Source organism: Urocitellus parryii, chromosome 6 (assembly GCF_045843805.1).
Source record: "Urocitellus parryii isolate mUroPar1 chromosome 6, mUroPar1.hap1, whole genome shotgun sequence".
NCBI lineage: Eukaryota > Metazoa > Chordata > Mammalia > Rodentia > Sciuridae > Urocitellus > Urocitellus parryii.
The window spans coordinates 132820884-132839528 of NC_135536.1; the positions used below are offsets into that span (position 1 = coordinate 132820884).

The 18645-nt window shown below is 38.5% G+C and overlaps 1 protein-coding gene across 1 annotated transcript in view; it reads left to right on the forward strand.

The window, feature by feature from the left end:
• Blm (BLM RecQ like helicase) overlaps nucleotides 1–18645 on the forward strand; it is a 100633-nt gene that overhangs the window by 81408 nt on the left and 580 nt on the right. Inside the window, exons 16-21 of the mRNA XM_026388142.2 lie at nucleotides 2474–2664; nucleotides 7577–7724; nucleotides 9617–9816; nucleotides 10270–10462; nucleotides 13328–13450; nucleotides 15329–15530. Of these exons, the coding sequence (XP_026243927.2) occupies nucleotides 2474–2664; nucleotides 7577–7724; nucleotides 9617–9816; nucleotides 10270–10462; nucleotides 13328–13450; nucleotides 15329–15530 (1057 nt within the window). The remainder of the gene's footprint in view (nucleotides 1–2473; nucleotides 2665–7576; nucleotides 7725–9616; nucleotides 9817–10269; nucleotides 10463–13327; nucleotides 13451–15328; nucleotides 15531–18645) is intronic.

Sequence of the window (18645 nt, forward strand, 5' to 3'; positions counted from 1 at the left end):
TTGTATGTGGTGCTGAGGATCGAACCTGGGCCGCACGCATGCCAGGCGAGCACGCTACTGCTTGAGCCACATCCCCAGCCCTATTTCTTGTTTTTTACTGCTGCCAACAACGCAGTATTGAATACCCTTGTACTGATATCTTTAGGCATTTTTACAGTTATTTATGTAGGAAATATTTCTAGACCAAGTCTTTCTTGGGTCAAAGTAAATACATATTTTAGAATTTTATTATATCCTGGGCCCATCTTTGTACTCAGGTGTGATAATTGAACATATTTTATAAATATCTATTTTTAAGATCACTTTCTCACTCTGGCAGAGATACTCAGCATGGTACATGCTATGCACTGTGTCAAACTCTGTATCATCTTACTTTATTTACCCATAACAACTAGCTTTTTTTGGTATCAGGGATTAACCCAGGGGTGCTTAACCACTGAGCTACATCCCCAGCCCTTTTTATATTCTGTTTTGAGGCAGGATCTCTCTAAGGTGCTTCGGGCCTTGCTAAGTTGCTGAGATTGTCCTTGAATTTATCATCCTCTTACCTTGGCCTCCTGAACTGCTGGGATTATAAGCAACATCTGACTTTTTAGGTAGAGCTACTCATGAGAAAAGCAAGCTTCAGAAAGATTTTTTGACTTGCCCCCAAGGTCTCTGAGACAGTAGCCAAAATAGCAGGAGCAGTGGGAGTAGTGACTGTGTTGCAGGGATGGTAATTATTATAGATAATATACTGTTAGCACTTGCCACATGCTATTTTAAATGCTTTACACATATCAATTCATTTTTTTTCTCACAACCTTAAAAGATAAGACTATTTTCTCATTATACAGAGAAAAAAAATGAGATACAGAACTAATAAATGCAGAACCCTAACTGAGCACGATTTCATCTGATGCCAAAGTTCAAGATTCTTACACTATACCAAAATGGGTATTAACCCCCAAAAATCCCTTGTTTACACTTGGTTTGCCCACTTGTATTTTTAGACAAAACCCATACAGTCTCCTACTTGTGATAGATTAAATGATAATTTTTCGATTTTGCAATGGTATGAAAGCTATATAAATTATTTATAATGGGTTTATCAAGATGTGACCTTTATAAGTCAGGGAGCATCTATATTGTTAAATCCAAATAGTTTAGTGTAAATATTTAAATTGTAATTATTTTGACTCATAATTATTTAGGACTTAAATTATTTGAAATATTATTTAATATTAAATATTAAATTATTTGAAGAATAATACTAATAAACTGGAAGAAATCAGGTTTATTTTTTAGTTCTAGGTGAACATAGTATCTTCACTTTGTTTTTGGGTTTTTTTTATGTTATATATGGTGCTGAGAATCGAACCTAGTGCCTCACACCTGCTAGGCGAGCACACTACCTCTTGAGCCACATCCCTAGCCCAAGAAATCAGATTTTTATTTTATTCTTAAGTAACTATATCACTTACTAATGGGAAGTAAGTACTTGCTGTTTTTAAACTTCAGAATCAAATTGAGCACTACCACTCTCATTTTCTGTTTCACATTCATTTTCTTGAGTCAGGGATTTGACTTAGTGGCAGAACATTTGCCTAGCATGCACAAGGCCCTTGGTTCTGTCCTCAGCCCAGCATGGAGACAAAGAAAAACAAGATAACATTCATTTTTCTTGAGGTACTTGTTTTTATTAGAGCAACTGTGAAATTCTTAGCTTCACAAAGATAATGATGTTATTGGAAAAAGTAAAGCAGAATCTAATGTTAAAACCATGAAGTACCTCAAATTGTTTGTGTGGTATTCGACAATGTCAGTTATTGTTGTTTGCCTTTAATTTAAAATAACCTACACCTAAGAGTTCACTACAGCACTCCAGGCTTTGTTGCACAATGGTTTTGTTACATGTGGTGCTAGGAATTGAACCTGGGTCCTTGTGCACTCTGGGCCAAAGCTCTGCCATTGAACTACACCTCTAGCCCTCGGCATATAGTTGTGGAGCCACTGGCTTAACTGCTTAGACCTCACGGGCTCAGGAAGGTGTACAACCTACTGCCATAGTTCTATGTCATGCTTTCTTTGGATATTAATTTCAGTACATGCATATCTGATAATATAGGAAATATAAGTCAAGCCTTCATCATTGGAAATAATGAAAATTTGAAAAAAAATCTTTCCATTTCAGGGTCTGAGGATATGGTTCAGTGGTAAGAACATGGACACCCTGTGTTCAGTCTCCACCACCAAAAAAATTTTTCAATTTGAAAACAAAAATCTAAAATGTAATTCTATAAAATTAAATTAAAATCTTGAGATAAACATAAATCCCAGTTAATTATAATAAGAAATTGTTATACTAATAGAATGCCAATAATAGCAATTTTCTTATTTAGTATTAAAGTTCTATAATTCTAAGTATTTCTGTGCTATTCTTTAAATTTCTAATGTAGTAAGTATGTTTTACTATGCTTTTCATCCCTTTTAGTGGAAAAAGATGGAAACCATCATACAAGAGAGACTCATTTCAATAATTTGTATAGCATGGTACATTACTGTGAAAATATAACAGAATGCAGGAGAATACAGCTTTTAGCTTACTTCGGAGAAAATGGATTTAACCCTGATTTTTGTAAGAAATACCCGGATGTTTCTTGTGATAATTGCTGTAAAACAAAGGTAAAATGAGTTATTGTTTAGTTTAGTTTTGTTTTTAATTCTTTAATAATTAAGGAAATTGCCAGCTTTTTTTTTTTTCTCTCTTAAAACTTAAAAAAGAAAACACAAGTTAGATCCCAGAATATGGGCCACAAAAGACAAGAGACAGGGCTTGTCCTCCATATCATAATTAGGAATAGAAAAATTCTTTATACACACACACACACACACACATTACATTATATTTATTTTTTAGTTGTAATTGGACACAATACCTTTATTTTACTTATTTACTTTTATGTGGTGCTAAGGATTGTACCCAGAGCCTCCCACATGCTAGGCAAACACTCTACCACTGAGCCACAACCCCAGCCCTCTTAAAATATTTTATAGAATATCATTTTTTAGAATTAGAAGACTATTAAGAAAATATACTAGACATCCACCTGTTCAAAATATTGAGGTTACATATGTGCACTGATATTTACAGAATATTTTAGAAATATCATTAATTCATAAACATGCCAAATGATCTAACATGGGCAGGTAGAATATTTTAAATCAACTATAACCTATATTTAAAGATCTCAGTCAGTTGGAAGACACACACCTGTAATCCCAGCTACTTGGGAGGCTGAGGCAGGCAACTTAGTGAGACCCTGCCTCAAAATAAAATTTTAAAATGGCCTGGGCTATAGCATAGTTGTAGAGCACTTGCCTAGCATGTGTGAGGTCCTGGTTTCAACCTTCAGTCCACAAAAAAACACAATTAAAAAAAAATCTTGAAAGAGTAGCATTAGTAGGTACTGTGTTTATACTCAAGTACTTTAAATTACTCTTTTTTTTTTTTTTTTTTAACCTACAAAGAATGGCACTGGCACAGTAGCACACACCTGTAATCCCAGAGATTTAGGAGGCTAAGACAGGAGAATCTCGAGTTCAAATCCAGTCTCAGCAATTTAATGAGACCCTATCTCAAAATAAAAAATGACTGGGGGCTGGAATTGTGGCTCAATGGTAGAGTGCTTGCCTAACATGCATGAGACACTGGGTTCCATTCCTGGTACCACATAAAAATAAAAACAAATAAAATAAAAGTATTATATCCAGCTACAACTAAAAATAGATATATATATTTTTAAAAGGACTAAAGGTGTAACTCTGTGATAAAGCACCCCAGGTAATCCCCGGTACTAAAAACAATTATAATACTAATAATGGCACTGGCTTCTGAGTTCAGTATGATCTGTCCCCTCAAATAACCTTGGGAGATTGTTAAATTCAATTATTAGGTATGTATTGTACCTATCATGGCAATTTTATGTTTTAATAACTACAAGATGGTTATAGAATATTTTCACATTTCATATCTTTTAAAATGTTTACAAAATGTTGGAGACTCCCAAATGAACACATTGTAGACCAGTTCATAGTCTGGAAGGGAGAGACATATGTGTTCATATAATTGTAATTGCTGCAAGTGAGATTTGCAGCACTGACCAAAACAGGGGAGTTTACTCTCTCAGTGTAGAATCTGCAGATTCACAACTGTCTCTTCCCACTCCACCCTATAAACAGCGCTAATCAGTTTACTCTATCAACAGATATTTGTTGAGGACCTTTTCTATAGCAGACACTTTTCTAAGAATTTAAGACACATTATTGAACAAAATAAATAAAAATACCTGCCCTTGTAGAGCTTGCATTCTAGTAGGGGAAGGCTGATAGCAAGTAATATACACAACAAGAATATGTTAAGGAAAAGAACTTTGGTGAAAAGTTCAGCAGAGTAAGAAGACAGGAACAATGGGTGGGGTCCAAAATGCAGTATTAGATAAGTTGGCCCATTTGAGCAAAACCTTGAAATGAAAGTTAGCTCAGCAGCTCTCTGAATATGAGCATATTGGCAGAAGCATTAACCAGAGCCAAGGCCCTGAGTTGGAGAGTAGTCCTGGAGCACTAGAGGGACTGCAGGAAGCCCCATGTCTGAGCAGGGTTGAGAGTCTGTGACAGGAAGAGGTATAATGGAGGGTCAGAACAGCAAAATGAAGGCTAAAGGACTGGAGGAACTACAAGAATGGAGTTACCGTTAGCCAAAATACAGAAGGCTATTTGGCAAGGAAGATCAAGAGTTCAGTTTTGGACATGAATGACATAGGTCTGTTTGATTCAGGAATTTTATTAAGAGGTTGGTGATACATGTAAAGTTGGGAGTGGTTGGCATTAATTAATAGATGATACTTAAAGCCACGAGACCAGCTAATATCTTCATGAGTATAAACTTAGGCAGAAGGGCCAGGCAAAATGACACACATCTGTAATCCCAGCTACTCGGTAAACTGAAGGAGGAGGATCACAAGTTTGAGGCCAATCTAGGCGACTTAGTGAGATCCTGTCTCAAAATAAAAAAGGTCTAGGAATATAGCTCAGTGGTAGAGTGCCCCTGGGTTCAATCCTCAGCACTAAAAAAAAAAAAAAAAATAGGCAGAACATAAGAAAACCAAAGACTTACCATGGCTCCTAAGAGGTTGAGGAAAAGAGGAAGAACTATGAAAGGAAACCAAGAAAGAGCAGCAGTAAGAGGAAAGCCAAGGAAACCAAGTACAGGAAGTGTTTCAAGAAGGAGGAAGTGCTAATCATGTCAAGTGCTGCTGCTAAGTCAAGTACAGGAAGGACTAAGAATTCAGCATAGGATTTAGCATTGCAGAAATCTTAATGACCTTGACTTGACCATTTTCAGTAAAATGAGGCAAAAATTAGAGACTGAATATAGACAACTCTCCAAGTGACCTCCTATCCCCTGTTCTGAGGATTGAACCCAGGTGTGCTCTATCACTGAGCTATATCCCCAGAACTTTAAAAAAAAATATTTTTGAGACAGGATCTCTTAGTAGCTGGGATTACAGGTGTGCACCACCACGGCCAATAGCAAACTTTATATTAAGGGACAGAAAGTAAAATACTTCAGACTTGATGACTACCTGATTTCTGCTAGAACTATTCAACTCTGCCATTGTAACCCAAAAGCATCCATAATAAATATATCAATTTTCCAGTCATGTTCTATGACTGTGCCAGTTAAATTTTATTTTTAAAAACACATCCAGGGGTTGGGATGTGGCTCAGTGGCAGAGCACTTGTATGTGAGAGGCACTGGGTTCGATCCTTAGCACCACATAAAAATAAACAAATAAAATAAATGCATGCTGTCCATCCACAACTACCAAAAAATTTTTAAAAAACAAAACACACATACACCTAGATGATATGCCATAGTTTGTGGGTTTCTATGGTTTAAAAAAAATGGAGGTCTGGGCTGGAGTTGTGGCTCAGTGATAGAGTACTTTCCTAGCATGCGTGAGGCACTGAGTCCGATCCCCAGCACCACATTAAAAATAAAACAAATTAAATAAAGGTATTAAAAAAGGAGTATTAGGGGCTGGGGTTGTGGCTCAGAGGTAGAGTGCTCACCTGTCAAGCGTGAGGCACTGGGTTCAATCCTCAGCACCACATAAAAATAAAGATATTGTGACCATGTATAACAAAAAAAAATTAAAAAAAAAAATGAAGCTCCAGGCATGGTGGTGCACAGGAGGATGAGACAGGAGGATCGAAAATTCAAAGCCAGCCTCAGCAACATAGTGAAACCCTATCCAACTCAGAGAGAGCCTGTCTCTAAATAAAATACAAAATAGGCCTGGGGATGTGGCTCTGTGGTTGAGTGCCCCTGGGGTCAATACCCAGTACCAAAGGAAAAAAAAGAAAAGAAAAAAAAATTGAGGAATAATACACTAGGGATATATAATAATTACCTACAACATTAAAGGTCCAATTGAGATTTGTGGCCATATATGAAAATAAAGATATTCTACATAATTTATGTGTTTGTCCAGCTAAGTTCAGACACAGGTACAGGTGTGTTGGACCTAACGTGTTTTGCCAAGTAATGCCATGAACTGACCAAACAGCAGGTGGATGGCACATGAGGTAATGATAATAAGAACTGCTGTGAAATTTAAGCTGAATTTGGAGGACATCTGAGGTGGAGGATCATTGGCTAGGCAGCCCCAGTGGCTTGTTGGAGTCAGAGTGCTAGATGGCATGAGTTAAAAGATAGGATAGATAGAGTTGCCATTATTGGTGTGACATGAGAGCAAGTGGCTGATGTAGTTGGAAGACAGAATCATTGGAGCAGAGGAAATCCAGATACCTACGGCCAGAAGTTGGAGAGTCATCTCTGCATACTGAAGTCACCAAGAATTAAGGCAGGGATGATATTAGAGTGAGGGGTTTCTCTGGACTTTTCTGGATGGGACCTCAGAAAGACTACTGATTGTTGATGTAACACAAGAAACTTGTTCAACTTCAGGTTGTCAGAAAGTGGCAAGTGAACAAGGGTTAAAGGGAGTGAGAGGACTAGGGCCTAGCTCACTGGTACAGTGCTTGCCTAGAGCATGCATGAAGTCATGTATCCAAAGACACAGTAGTGTAGATTTTCAGAATTACAAGTGTGCTGAGTATTGCTAGTATAGAAAACTAGGATAAGTGGAAGTGAAAGACCATCAGTAATGGGGACTCAAAAAGTGGGCAAGGTTGGGGCATGTGAGGGAAGTGAGACAGTGAACTGATGGGAAATAATAGAGCACTGTTTCAGGAGGTGTGAAGGATTTTATATATTTATATATTTTTTTCTTACCCACAGAGTGCTGGCAGATAGTTGAAAGACAAGATATGTCTGTGAAACAGTAATAAAATAGATAGAATACTAATTGTACTAGAACTTTGGCAAAAAGAAACATTTGAAACTTCCTTAATTTTTAGTCTTAGTTTTGGTCTAGAAATGAGTTACGAGTCTACCACAGTTAATATTAAACTGTAGTAATCTATCTGTCATTATATTAACTATAGCAGAAGGTAATCTTTTTATTCATAGGATTATAAAACAAGAGATGTGACTGATGACGTGAAAAATATTGTAAGTTTTGTTCAAGAATATAGTTCATCACAAGGAACAAGAAATATAAAACATGTAGGTCCTTCTGGAAGATTTACTATGAACATGCTGGTTGATATTTTCCTGGGTAAGTCATCTGTTTTATTTTTTTTAGTTAATTGAAATTAAACATCTAAAAAAATTCAGATGGGCCTAGTGGTGCACATCTGTAATCCCAGTGATTTGGAGACTGAGGCAGGAGGATTATACCCAGCCTCAGCAACTTAGTGAAGCACTAAGGAACCTAGTGAGACCCTGTCCCAAAAAAATAAAAAAGGCTGGGTATATGACTTAATGGTTAAGCACCCCTGGGTTCAAACCCTGGTACAAAGGAAGGAAGGTAGGTAAATGGGCCCTTCAGAGATTAGATGGGAGATAGGACATTTTTTGTGGCCATGTCTGTTTAAGTATGGTGTACAAACTTCTCATCTTTGCTTATAAGATCAACCTTCTCTGGTTTTTCCCAGGGAGGGAATTGATGACAAGTGAGTTCTTTCGGGTTCTTTGGACAGACTCTTCTTTTTAGCAGATAAAAGATTTCAGGAACTCAAATGCCTTCTGCTCAAAATAATTTTTATGCCATGGTGGCATATTCTAGACCTCGTCAAAGACAATCTTAAGCTTTCGAAAGAAAAAACAGGAACTAAAACCAGACTAACATCAGATTAATATCAGCAATCATGGAAACTAAACAAAATGATGTCACACATCACAAGACATTAGATAGTGGCACGGACCTGTGAGTCCACTGAGAAGAAATCCCATCATAACGGCTATGCTATAGGGCCAGTAGCAATCTGTACAAACTGTAACAGAAAGTCAAGAATAAAGAGTCTCCATCAGTATATAGAAAGAATAAAAAACAAATTTTTTTATTGTTTATAGTGATTAACACAAACATTACTTCTTGACCAACAAAAGAGAAAAGTCTGGAAACTCCAAGGGGGAGATTATATAAGAGCCAAGATCAGATATAAAACAAAAGAAATCATAACTTGATTTTGAATAATTGATAAAACTTATAAAAAATAATCCATTTGACATGGATGAAGTAAACATTTTCCTTTGGATTGCATAAGAGCCAGGACATTGTTCCAAATATGGAAGAAACTTGTCATAAAATAAGTAATTAGAATCCACATATAGACTTAACCATGGTTACAGACAGGCCAGCATGTAAATGCTAATCTCAACGTGTTAAAATAAAAGTAGGATAAAAGGAGTATGGAAGGGCTTCATGTGCACATAACCTCTTATAGAGGGGAGGATGTTTGTGGGGAGTTCTTTCTAAAGGTACAGAAATAATCAATCAATAGATGTCCAGGCATGCATGCCTCTAAACCCAGTGACTTGGGAGGTTGAGGCCGGAGAATCACAAGATCAAAGCCAGCCTCAGCAATTTAGTGCCCCTGGGTTCAAGCTCTGGTACCAAATAAAAAAGATGAACCAATAAATAGGATATAACTAACAAATTTTGGGGAAGGAGAAAGTGAAGGGAATAACATAAATGGTCTTTCATAGTGGGGATTCAGTAGATAAATTTCAAATGGTGACCCTGGCTGAAAATAAAAACATTTTAAGTGATAGCTGCCAAGAACAATGTCATATGCCTGTAATTCCAGTTCCTGGGAGGCTGAGGCACGAAGATTGCAAGTTTGAGGTCAGCCTCTACCACTTAGCAAGTCCCTGTCTCAAAATAAAAAGAACTAGTAATGTAGTTCAGTAGCAGAGCACTTTCCTAAAATGTGCAAGGCCCTGGGTTCCATCCCTGGCACCAAAAAAAAAAAGGTACATGCAACCACAGAAATTTTAGAATTTCACTCAGATATTCTTATACAGAAATGAGTGTTGATTTGTACCACAGACTTTCCTGTGAAGTAGATGATCTATTGGTCAAACATGTTCATGAATGACTTTTTAAGCTTCTTATAAGTGTGTTGGTATACCTATATTTACTCATCTAACTTCTTCTGCCTTTAGGGAGTAAGAGTGCAAAAATTCAGTCAGGTATATTTGGAAAGGGATCTGCTTATTCACGTCACAATGCTGAAAGACTTTTTAAAAAGCTAATACTTGAGAAGATTTTGGATGAAGACTTATATATCAATGCCAATGACCAACCAATTGCCTATATAATGCTGGGAACAAAAGCCCAGAGTGTACTAAATGGGCATTTAAAGGTAAGCCATTTTAAATGTTTGTTTTATTTTATTATTTCACAGTGAGTGGACCAAAGTATATTACTGCAAAGTGCAGTGTCTCTCCCAAGGCTTACCAATACCACATTTCTAGATGCTGTCCTATAGGAACATATTCTGAACTTCTTAATTGGAAAGAGCTTAAAATTGAATTCAAGTTATTTGACATATGTCAAAATGAATTTAATGGGTTTGGGGGTCACTAAATCTTCCTATAATCATTTAATAAGCATTTTTTAAGAAACTATTCTATACCAGATCCTGGAGACAGAAAAATGGAGAATGCATAGCCCCTATTCCAAAGGGGCTTATTGTCTACTTAGAAGAACAGTAATACAAAAAAATAAATAAATAAATGCAGTTAATCATTGAATAAAGCCCCTATTTGGGAGCAAGTGTTCATTTATCTACTCCTATGATTTCTTTCTCACAAAGGTAGATTTTATTGAAATGGAAAATTTCAGCAATTTGAAAAAACAAAAAGCTTTAGTGGCAAAAGTATCTGAGAGGGAAGAGATGGTTAAGAAATGTCTTGGAGAACTTACAGAAGTCTGCAAATCCCTGGGGAAAGTTTTTGGTGTCCATTACTTCAATATTTTTAATACTGCTACTCTCAAGAAGCTTGCAGGTAGGTGCATGTGTACCTTTCATTACATGGCACAGATTAATAAGGTAAAATTCACCTTACTAAGGAACTTCTTGAGTGATAAATATGTCCTGTCTATTTAATTATTTTATTTAATCTGTTTTGAAAGCTCTTTAACCATTTAAACTCATTCTTGAGATAAAATCATAATTCTTGAAGACATAAACAGTTCCACCAGGTGTAGTGGTGCATATCTGTGATCCTAGGGACCCATGAGGCTGAGGCAGGAGGATAATAAGTTTGGGGACAGCCTCAGCAACTTAGCAAAACCTTGTCTCAAAAAATATAAAAAGGACTGAGGATGTAGCTTAGTGTTTTTTTAAAAAAAAACCTGGATTCACACACACACAAAATAGAGTTTTAAGGACTAGGGGATAGCTTAATGGTCAGATTCTACCCACGGCACTGCCAAAAAAAAAAAAGTGTGTGTGTGTGTGTGTGTGTGTGTGTGTGTTTTGATATAAATATCACATTGTATGTGGTATGATTTTAAATTTATATTTTGTTCTAATGCTAGATGTTAAAAGATGAGGTTAATTGTATTATGTAAAGTCAGGTGTTGATTATTTGTGATGATTATTTACCTGCCTTATAATGTTTAGCTTCATTTCCATGTGCAAAAGTCAGTGTTGTGAAGAGCTAAGTTTTTTATAAAAAGAAATCATGCTTTATGCTTCTTTGAATCTGGATCTAGCATACTGATATGTCTTTAGTTAAGAAGTACTTACTGATTGTTTCCATGGATTGAAATAGATCAACCTAGAATTTCAGTAGTAAAGTCTCTGAAAAAATAAGTTGTTCATATAATTGACTGGTGCATATTTCTTCCTGCATTGAATTTCTTAATCATCACCTCTCTCTTCCATTCTTACCCCTACTGCCAAATCACTCTTTCACTCAGGTGTCCAGGTCCTAATGTTTCTCATTCTGGTTTGTTTTGTTGTGTGCTATGGTACTGGGGGTTGTACCCAGGGTCTTGTCTATACTAAACACCTGCTCAACCACTGAGCTACACCCCAGTCCACCAGAAGGTATCAACAAAAGGTTGCACATCTCCTAAAAACAAAAATGTAATACTGCTTCGTCTACTTTAGGCATTTTTTTTTCTTTTTCTTTTTTTTTTTTTTAACATTTATTTTTAGTTGTAGGTGAACACAGTACCTTTATTTTATTTTCATGTGGTGATGAGTGCCTCACACATGCTAGGCAAGCACTCTTCATCTGAGCCACAACCCCAACCTCTAGGCATCTTCTTTTTTTAGGTCACATAAAAAAATTGAAAGAAACTGAAATTGTGGTCATTTCCTCAAAGACTCAGTAAATTAATGCCAAATTTATTCCCCATTACTGTGTCTCCAGCTTTTCTGCATTCATAGTTTTTTTTTAATAGTTGCTTTTTTAATGCTAATCACAGTACAATCTTTTTGAAGATGTTGTGTAGCAAAGTTATATATGTAAGATACCAATAATAGAGTGACTTTGTTAACCTGTCAACAGTATTAATAGCTGGGACCAAGTTACCTGGACCAGCAACAACCAAAAGATAGCTGCCAATGGCCATCAGCAATTGTAGGATGCATCTTGACTTCCGGAATGCTACTATGTGAAAAAATATGTGACTTAGAATCAATGAAAAACAGCATTTTTTCCCAAGATTATTAGTGTAGTTTCTCAACTGGTCTCCTTATGTCCAGATGTGAGCACTATGTACATCTTAATCTTTCCAAAAACCACTAAAACTACAACAGCTTTACCGATAAAATATAAATTCTATCAAGGGTCTACATTTTACTTGCCTTTCCCACTTCATCTTCCACTAGCCCCCTTCATAAACCTTCTGTTCTGTCCCACAGTCTATCGCTTTTCCTCTAAACATAGGAATGATGTGAAAATCACAGATTGGAAAGGATCTGAAATCCATCCTTTGCTCAAGTCAGATAAATAGGAATTATTACTCCCTTACTCCCCATAGCCACACAACAATAGACGCTACAGACTCAGCCTCCAAAACTTAACCAAGTCTCTCCTCTCTGACTCCACTCCTACATTCTAGATTGTTCTATCATTACTTGTTTGTGCACTGGCTCCCACCAGGCTCCTAGTTTCCATCTTTCCCTCACAGTCTATATTCCATACAGCAGCCAGAGTGACCTTTAAAATGACAGACTTGTCCAGTTGCAAGATGGATGTGCTGTCTCTCTGTAGAGGATTTTGAACTGCCTGCTCATTGCTCCATCCCACATGGGAAAGACTGGATGAAGAACAAATTTGGTCTGGGGGCAGTAGCATTTGGTTAGGTCTCTTGGGCAGGGTGTACAAGTCTGGAGTGCCAGAAAGAAGTCAGAGCTGGAAATAGAAATGTGGGTGTTCTCAGCAAATACAGGTGACATCAGTCTTGCAGCTGGGCAAATCTTGGCAGTGGGAACAGTGGCAAGAGCAGAGTCTGTTTAAAGTCTGAGTACATTGCCCAGATCCTACCCTCCAGCTTCTCCCAAGCCCATGGCCCTCTCCCACTCACTGCCCTGGTTTATGTGTCCTCCCTGCTGGAATTGGATAATGGCTTCTGCCCTTTGGGCCTGTCTGCTGCCTCTGTGGTACTAACTTTGCCTAAAGCAGCCTGGGTGGGCTGGGAATATCACTCAGTTGGTAGAGTGCTTGCCTAGCATGCATAGGCCCTGAGTTCAATATCCAGCACCACAACAAGAAAACAGAAAATCGGCCCATGTGCCCAGTGCTCTGCAGTTAGCTGGCATTTAGCAGACATGAACTGAAAGAGTGAATGAGCATGAATTCAGTGGATTTTCTATGGGTGGTAATTTAAATTCCTAATTTTATACCCATGCACAGAATCTTTATCTTCTGATCCTGAGGTTTTACTTCAAATTGATGGTGTTACTGAAGACAAGCTGGAAAAATATGGTGCAGAAGTGATTCCAATATTACAGAAATACTCTGAGTGGACATTGCCAGGTTCGGTATTCAGCAAATGTGTGTTTTATAAAAGCCTGTTTTAATGTTAAGCGATATATCTCTCTGGATTAGAATTATGTGGTTTCTGGGTTGTGTTAATGATTCTTACACCTTGTTACACTGAAGTTCAAGTCCTCAGAACAGCCCCAGTGTTATAGAGGCACTTCTGAGAGGACACTAGTATTTATCCAGTTATTAAACTTGCTAATAGGGCCCAAAAGGGAACATTAGGCCCAGTCATTGCTGGTTCTGGTAAAGTGAGTACCAAGAAATAGCAGCCCTGGGTGCCCATCTCATATCTGTCACTATCTTACTCTGTGATCCTTGGCAAACCACCAGCAACCTCTTTGCGCTTCAGTGTCCTTATCTGAGGAAGGAACATGTTATCTAACAAGTATATCTAGAGATAAAATGTAGAGGTTCAAATGTTTTGGAAAAAATGAACAAATCTTCAGAATGCTACTGTTATTAGTCATTGAAAGAACATGTCCTAGTGAGGGCATCATTAACAGATGCTCCCAAAAGTCGCTTTAGGCATGTCCTGTAGGGCCTCATCACTGGCTGTGGAATGTACTGACTAAAAAAAAACAGAGAACAAGGAAATATTTTGTTGCAGGAAATAGTAAAAGGGCAGATGTCTGCCCTCCACTAATATATTGCCATTCAATAAGACCTCACAGACCAGCCAAGTTCAACGTTTTCCTTTTTCTGTAATAAGCAAAGGAAAATCTTCTCCAGGCTAATGAAATGGTGAGCAGAAAGAGAAATAAATGAACATGTACTTTAAGCTTTCACTTCATAATGTTTTTTATCCATTAAAAAGTAGGTTCCTCATAAATTCTTTATATGATAATTATTTCATTCATTAAAAGCCACACTCTGGGGCCAGGGATGTAGTTCATTGGTACAGCACCGGCCTAACATGTGTGAGGCTCTAGATTCCATCCCCACAAAAAAATAAAATAAAAGCCATGCTCTAATTATATTTGATGATCCTTGGTAGGAGCTTCACATTTGTTTCATGTCATGACTAGTTTGGAAGGGGCTTTTGTGCACACAGACAGGGCTGCTTCAGGGAAACATCCCAACAGCATAGTGACTATTACTCCCTCTTCTTAAGCACTTTGTGACAAGAGCTTCACCTGTCTTATACCATCTTATCCTTACAACCCCCATTTTACAGATGAGGAGAGTGAAACTTTTCATTTTTCCAGAGTCACACAACTAGTATGACAGTGCTGCGCTGTATCTGTTTCCCATATGAACCAGGGTTGGAATCCCAAGCCCTCCATGCTACCCATCCGACCAGGCAGCAGGGTGGCCTGGAGGGCACACCAGAGCAGTTTCCTTTAAGGATGCCTTGCATTCAAATACAGATACCTATAGAAACTACCATAGGTATTCTTTGCAAATGTGTGCTTTCATACAGGCCCTTTTCCTGTAGAAGATGTGAAATATTCACAACAATTATGCAAAGAAGTAGCTTTTGTCTATGAAGAAATATGGTTTAGAATTTTCTGATACCCATTTATTAAGAAACTATTGTTCAAAGCCAAGGCAGAATATAATTTATGTTTCCCTTTTGTTGGGCTTATTTTTTCAGCATGTTTAAAATCATAGATAAAATTGTTTAACATTTATATCAGGATTAACTGCTCAGTTCATCATAGGAGTGCAGGCTGCAAAAGGTAGAATATGAGCTAAACCTGATTGAATTGTTGAATCAATATGGCAGGAAGGTACCAGGAAAGCAGCTGGGGATCGACTGAACTGTGTATCTGTGTGTCTGAACTGTGAAGCTATGTATCTTCATACAGACAGTAGAACACATGGGCCAGCTCCATATCACCTGTAAATGTCTGCATTTCCCGTTTGCAGCCAAGGACAGTTCTCCAGGGATAAGCCTTCCAGGCAACAGAGGCCCCAGAAAGAATGATCCCGAGGAACTCGATGAGGAAGAACCTGTGTCTTCTCACTACTTTACAAATAAAACCAGAAATGAAAGAAAGAGGAAGAAGATGCCAATCTCCCAAAAGTCTAAGAGGAGAAAAAGTAGTTACGGTGGTTTCAAGCCAAAGGGGTATGTTCTTTGATATCTTTTACAACATAGAGTATAAGGGAGAAAAGGACAAGTATATATAAATGCTTTGAAGTATTTATTAAAATTAGCCATTGTTAAATGTTGCCTTTCCAGCTAATGAACTGAGGGTTAAGGTCTGATCCAAAACAAAAACATTATTCCAGACTTTTTAAACCATCTACTCCTAAATTGATTATGACTGATGTTTTCTAACTTATTTATTTATTTTTAAATAAATGACAGTGGAATGCATTACAATTCTTATTACTGCCATTCAATGAGCCACTGCAAGAGTTGCAGAGAAGAGACCACAGTGGGGAAACCAAAAGGTCAAGCAAGCCAGGCATCTTGGGGCGGGGGGGGGGGCACATAAATGACTTCTGTCTTCCCTTTCCCACTTTGCTCTGCTGGGATGTGTCTTCTCTGGGGGCTGTCTGTATACCAAGCAAAGAACAAAAGCTAGTATGGTCATATGTTGACAGCGTGCTTATAATGCATAGTTTTTAGTAGCATCTTTCCTGACTTCTGCCAGGGCACCTCCACCTTCTGCCTTGTAGGTAAGGTCTGGCAGGATGAACAATTCCAATCAGTCTGGCTGATTGTGGCTCCAAAATGACTGTATATTGTAACAGAATTGCTTGCAGAGAGAGAGGGCAACCAGTCTGCAGTCAACTTTTGCAATCTGTTGTGTTTGCTTTTGTGGTTTTTCTACCTCTTTTCCTTCTGCATAATAAAAAACAAAAGTGGAATGGGGGAAGAGAAAGGAAGGCAAATGTTACCAAATTGTCATTTCTTGTTAAGTTCATAAACAAACATCTTGTATGTGCTAATCCTTCTGCCAGAGTACAGAAATTGAAGGAATTAGTAAATGTTAGTTTAATTTTGTGGTTTTTAATGCGCAAGTGACAGGCAGATATCCTTTACTGGGGATATTTTCTTATTTCCTTAATTTATTCCTCTGCCTTGGGAAATACTCATTTCCTCATTCACACAGAACAGAAGACCTTAAAAGGCCTCTGGTCCAACCCCAGTGGGTTTATGGTAGGGAAGCTGTGGCCTGGCTGACGTGGGGAGGGTTTGCCTGAGGCAGGCCCAGCCAGATCTCAGTTTCAGAAGTAGGACCAGGCCAGCCTAGAGGACTTGCATTTCTGCACTTAGTCTATGGACATTCCTCAAAAACATGCATGATCTCTTCTCTCAATTTTACTTATTGGAACAAAGCAAAACCCTGTTATATTATTCACCACTGTTGATTCCCTTAATTAATTTTCACAACGTTTGTTTCTTAGAGTGAAGCATTTTACTCTGTCACCTCAAACCTAACTTAATAAGTAGTCAAACTCATACTTGTCCAAAAGCCAGTTCCAGTTTCCATGCTAGGTTCTAATTAGCCTGTGTGTTTAAGATGGGATTCTTTGTAATCCTCACTGGCTGATACCAGTGCGTTTTGTAACTCTGTTCCCCCTTGCCACAGCCTCTTTATATCTGCACTCCACTCTCCTGGTTTCTACTTGCTTCTCTGAGAGGTAGTTTCCCAGCTCCCAGTCTGCTCACCTGGTTGAGAGTCCCTCCCTGCAGAGAGAGAGAGAATAAACTTGGCTCTTTGCCAGAGACCTTAGCTCTCCACCCTGCCCTCCAAGTCTCCAGGATAACACACAATGAGCCAGTTGTGTTCCTGGATGTCTGAGTGGGAGGAAAATGGATGGCCCCAGTGAAATGGAGGCTGCCGTTGGCAGATTCATTCTGTAAATCAACATAAACAGCAGGTTTTCGCTCTGGGCTTAATTTCTCAGCAGGAAATCAGCATAGGAAAACTTCAGGCTGCTGTCTGCTGCCTTAGCAGATCTTTGCCAGATCTGCAGTAAAATTGCCCTAGAGGAAGAGTTAAAATGTTGAAAAACCACTTTTCATCCAGCCCATGAGAATGTCATCCCTTAGAGGCTGTGGCCCTGATTCTTGGCCCCCAAATCAGAGCTGGGAGGCTACCGCCTGCCCTGGTGCCATGGAAGTAGTGGTGGGCCTAACTTGGCACTTGGGTGGGTTGCCGAGCAGCAGGAAGGGCTTCTCTAGGTAATGCTGCTTGTGTTGCACTGTTAATATGCAGGCCTCACCTCATAGTTGTTTGGTTTGGATTTTATTTGGGGGAAAGAAAGTTGTTATCAGCAAGAGAAGCAATTTGGTGGAAGGACTTTGTAATAGGCTATTTCAGGGGCTTCTTCCCTGGTTTTAAGGGGCAGTGGAGTAGGGGGAGAGACTGGCAGATCTTTAGGTGTAAGCAAGGTGGCTTCTGGTTTATGTGGTCCTGGCAGACACCACTGGGTGAGGCGATGCTTGCCCCTCCCCAGGGAACCACATCTTCAGCCTTCCTCTGGGCTAAGTCTGGTGAGAAGAGGCTTATCCCTGCTTCTCCTGGCCAACCAAGGGGCTATGGTAGCAGGACCATGAACAGGAGCCCAGCTCTGCTTCATCTCCACTCGCCCACAAAGCTGCCTTGGTCAAGACTGAACAAGTATGATAATTCCAGGATATCTCTTGGTCAGGGATTTTAAAAGTATTTTTGTGTGCAAGGCATGGTGGCCCACACCTATAATCCCAGCTACTGTTGTGGTGACTGAAGCAGGAGGATCAGAGATTCAAAGCTAGCGGGTAACGTATTGAGACCCTGTCTCAAAAAATAAAAACCATGGGCTGGGGTTGTAGCTCTGCGGTAGAGCACTTGCCTCGAATATGTGAGGCACTGGGTTCAATTCTCAGCACCACATATAAATAAGTGATTAAAATAAAGGCCCATCAACAACTAAAAAAATATATATATATATATATATTTTAACATTTATTCTTTAGTTGTAACTGGACACAATATCTTTATTTTATTTACTTATTTTTATGTGGTGCTGAAGATAGAACCCAGGGCCTTGCAGGTGCTAGGTGAGCGTTCAACCACTGAGCCACAATCCCAGCTCCTAAAAAATTATTTTTTAAAAAAATAAATAAAAAGGGCTAGGGGATGTGGCTCAGTGATAGAACACCCCTGGGATCGGGTACCACCCCAAAAAAAAAAAAAAAAAAAGATTTCTTTTATTTGATCAGAATAGATCTGGGTGTATGGATCTCA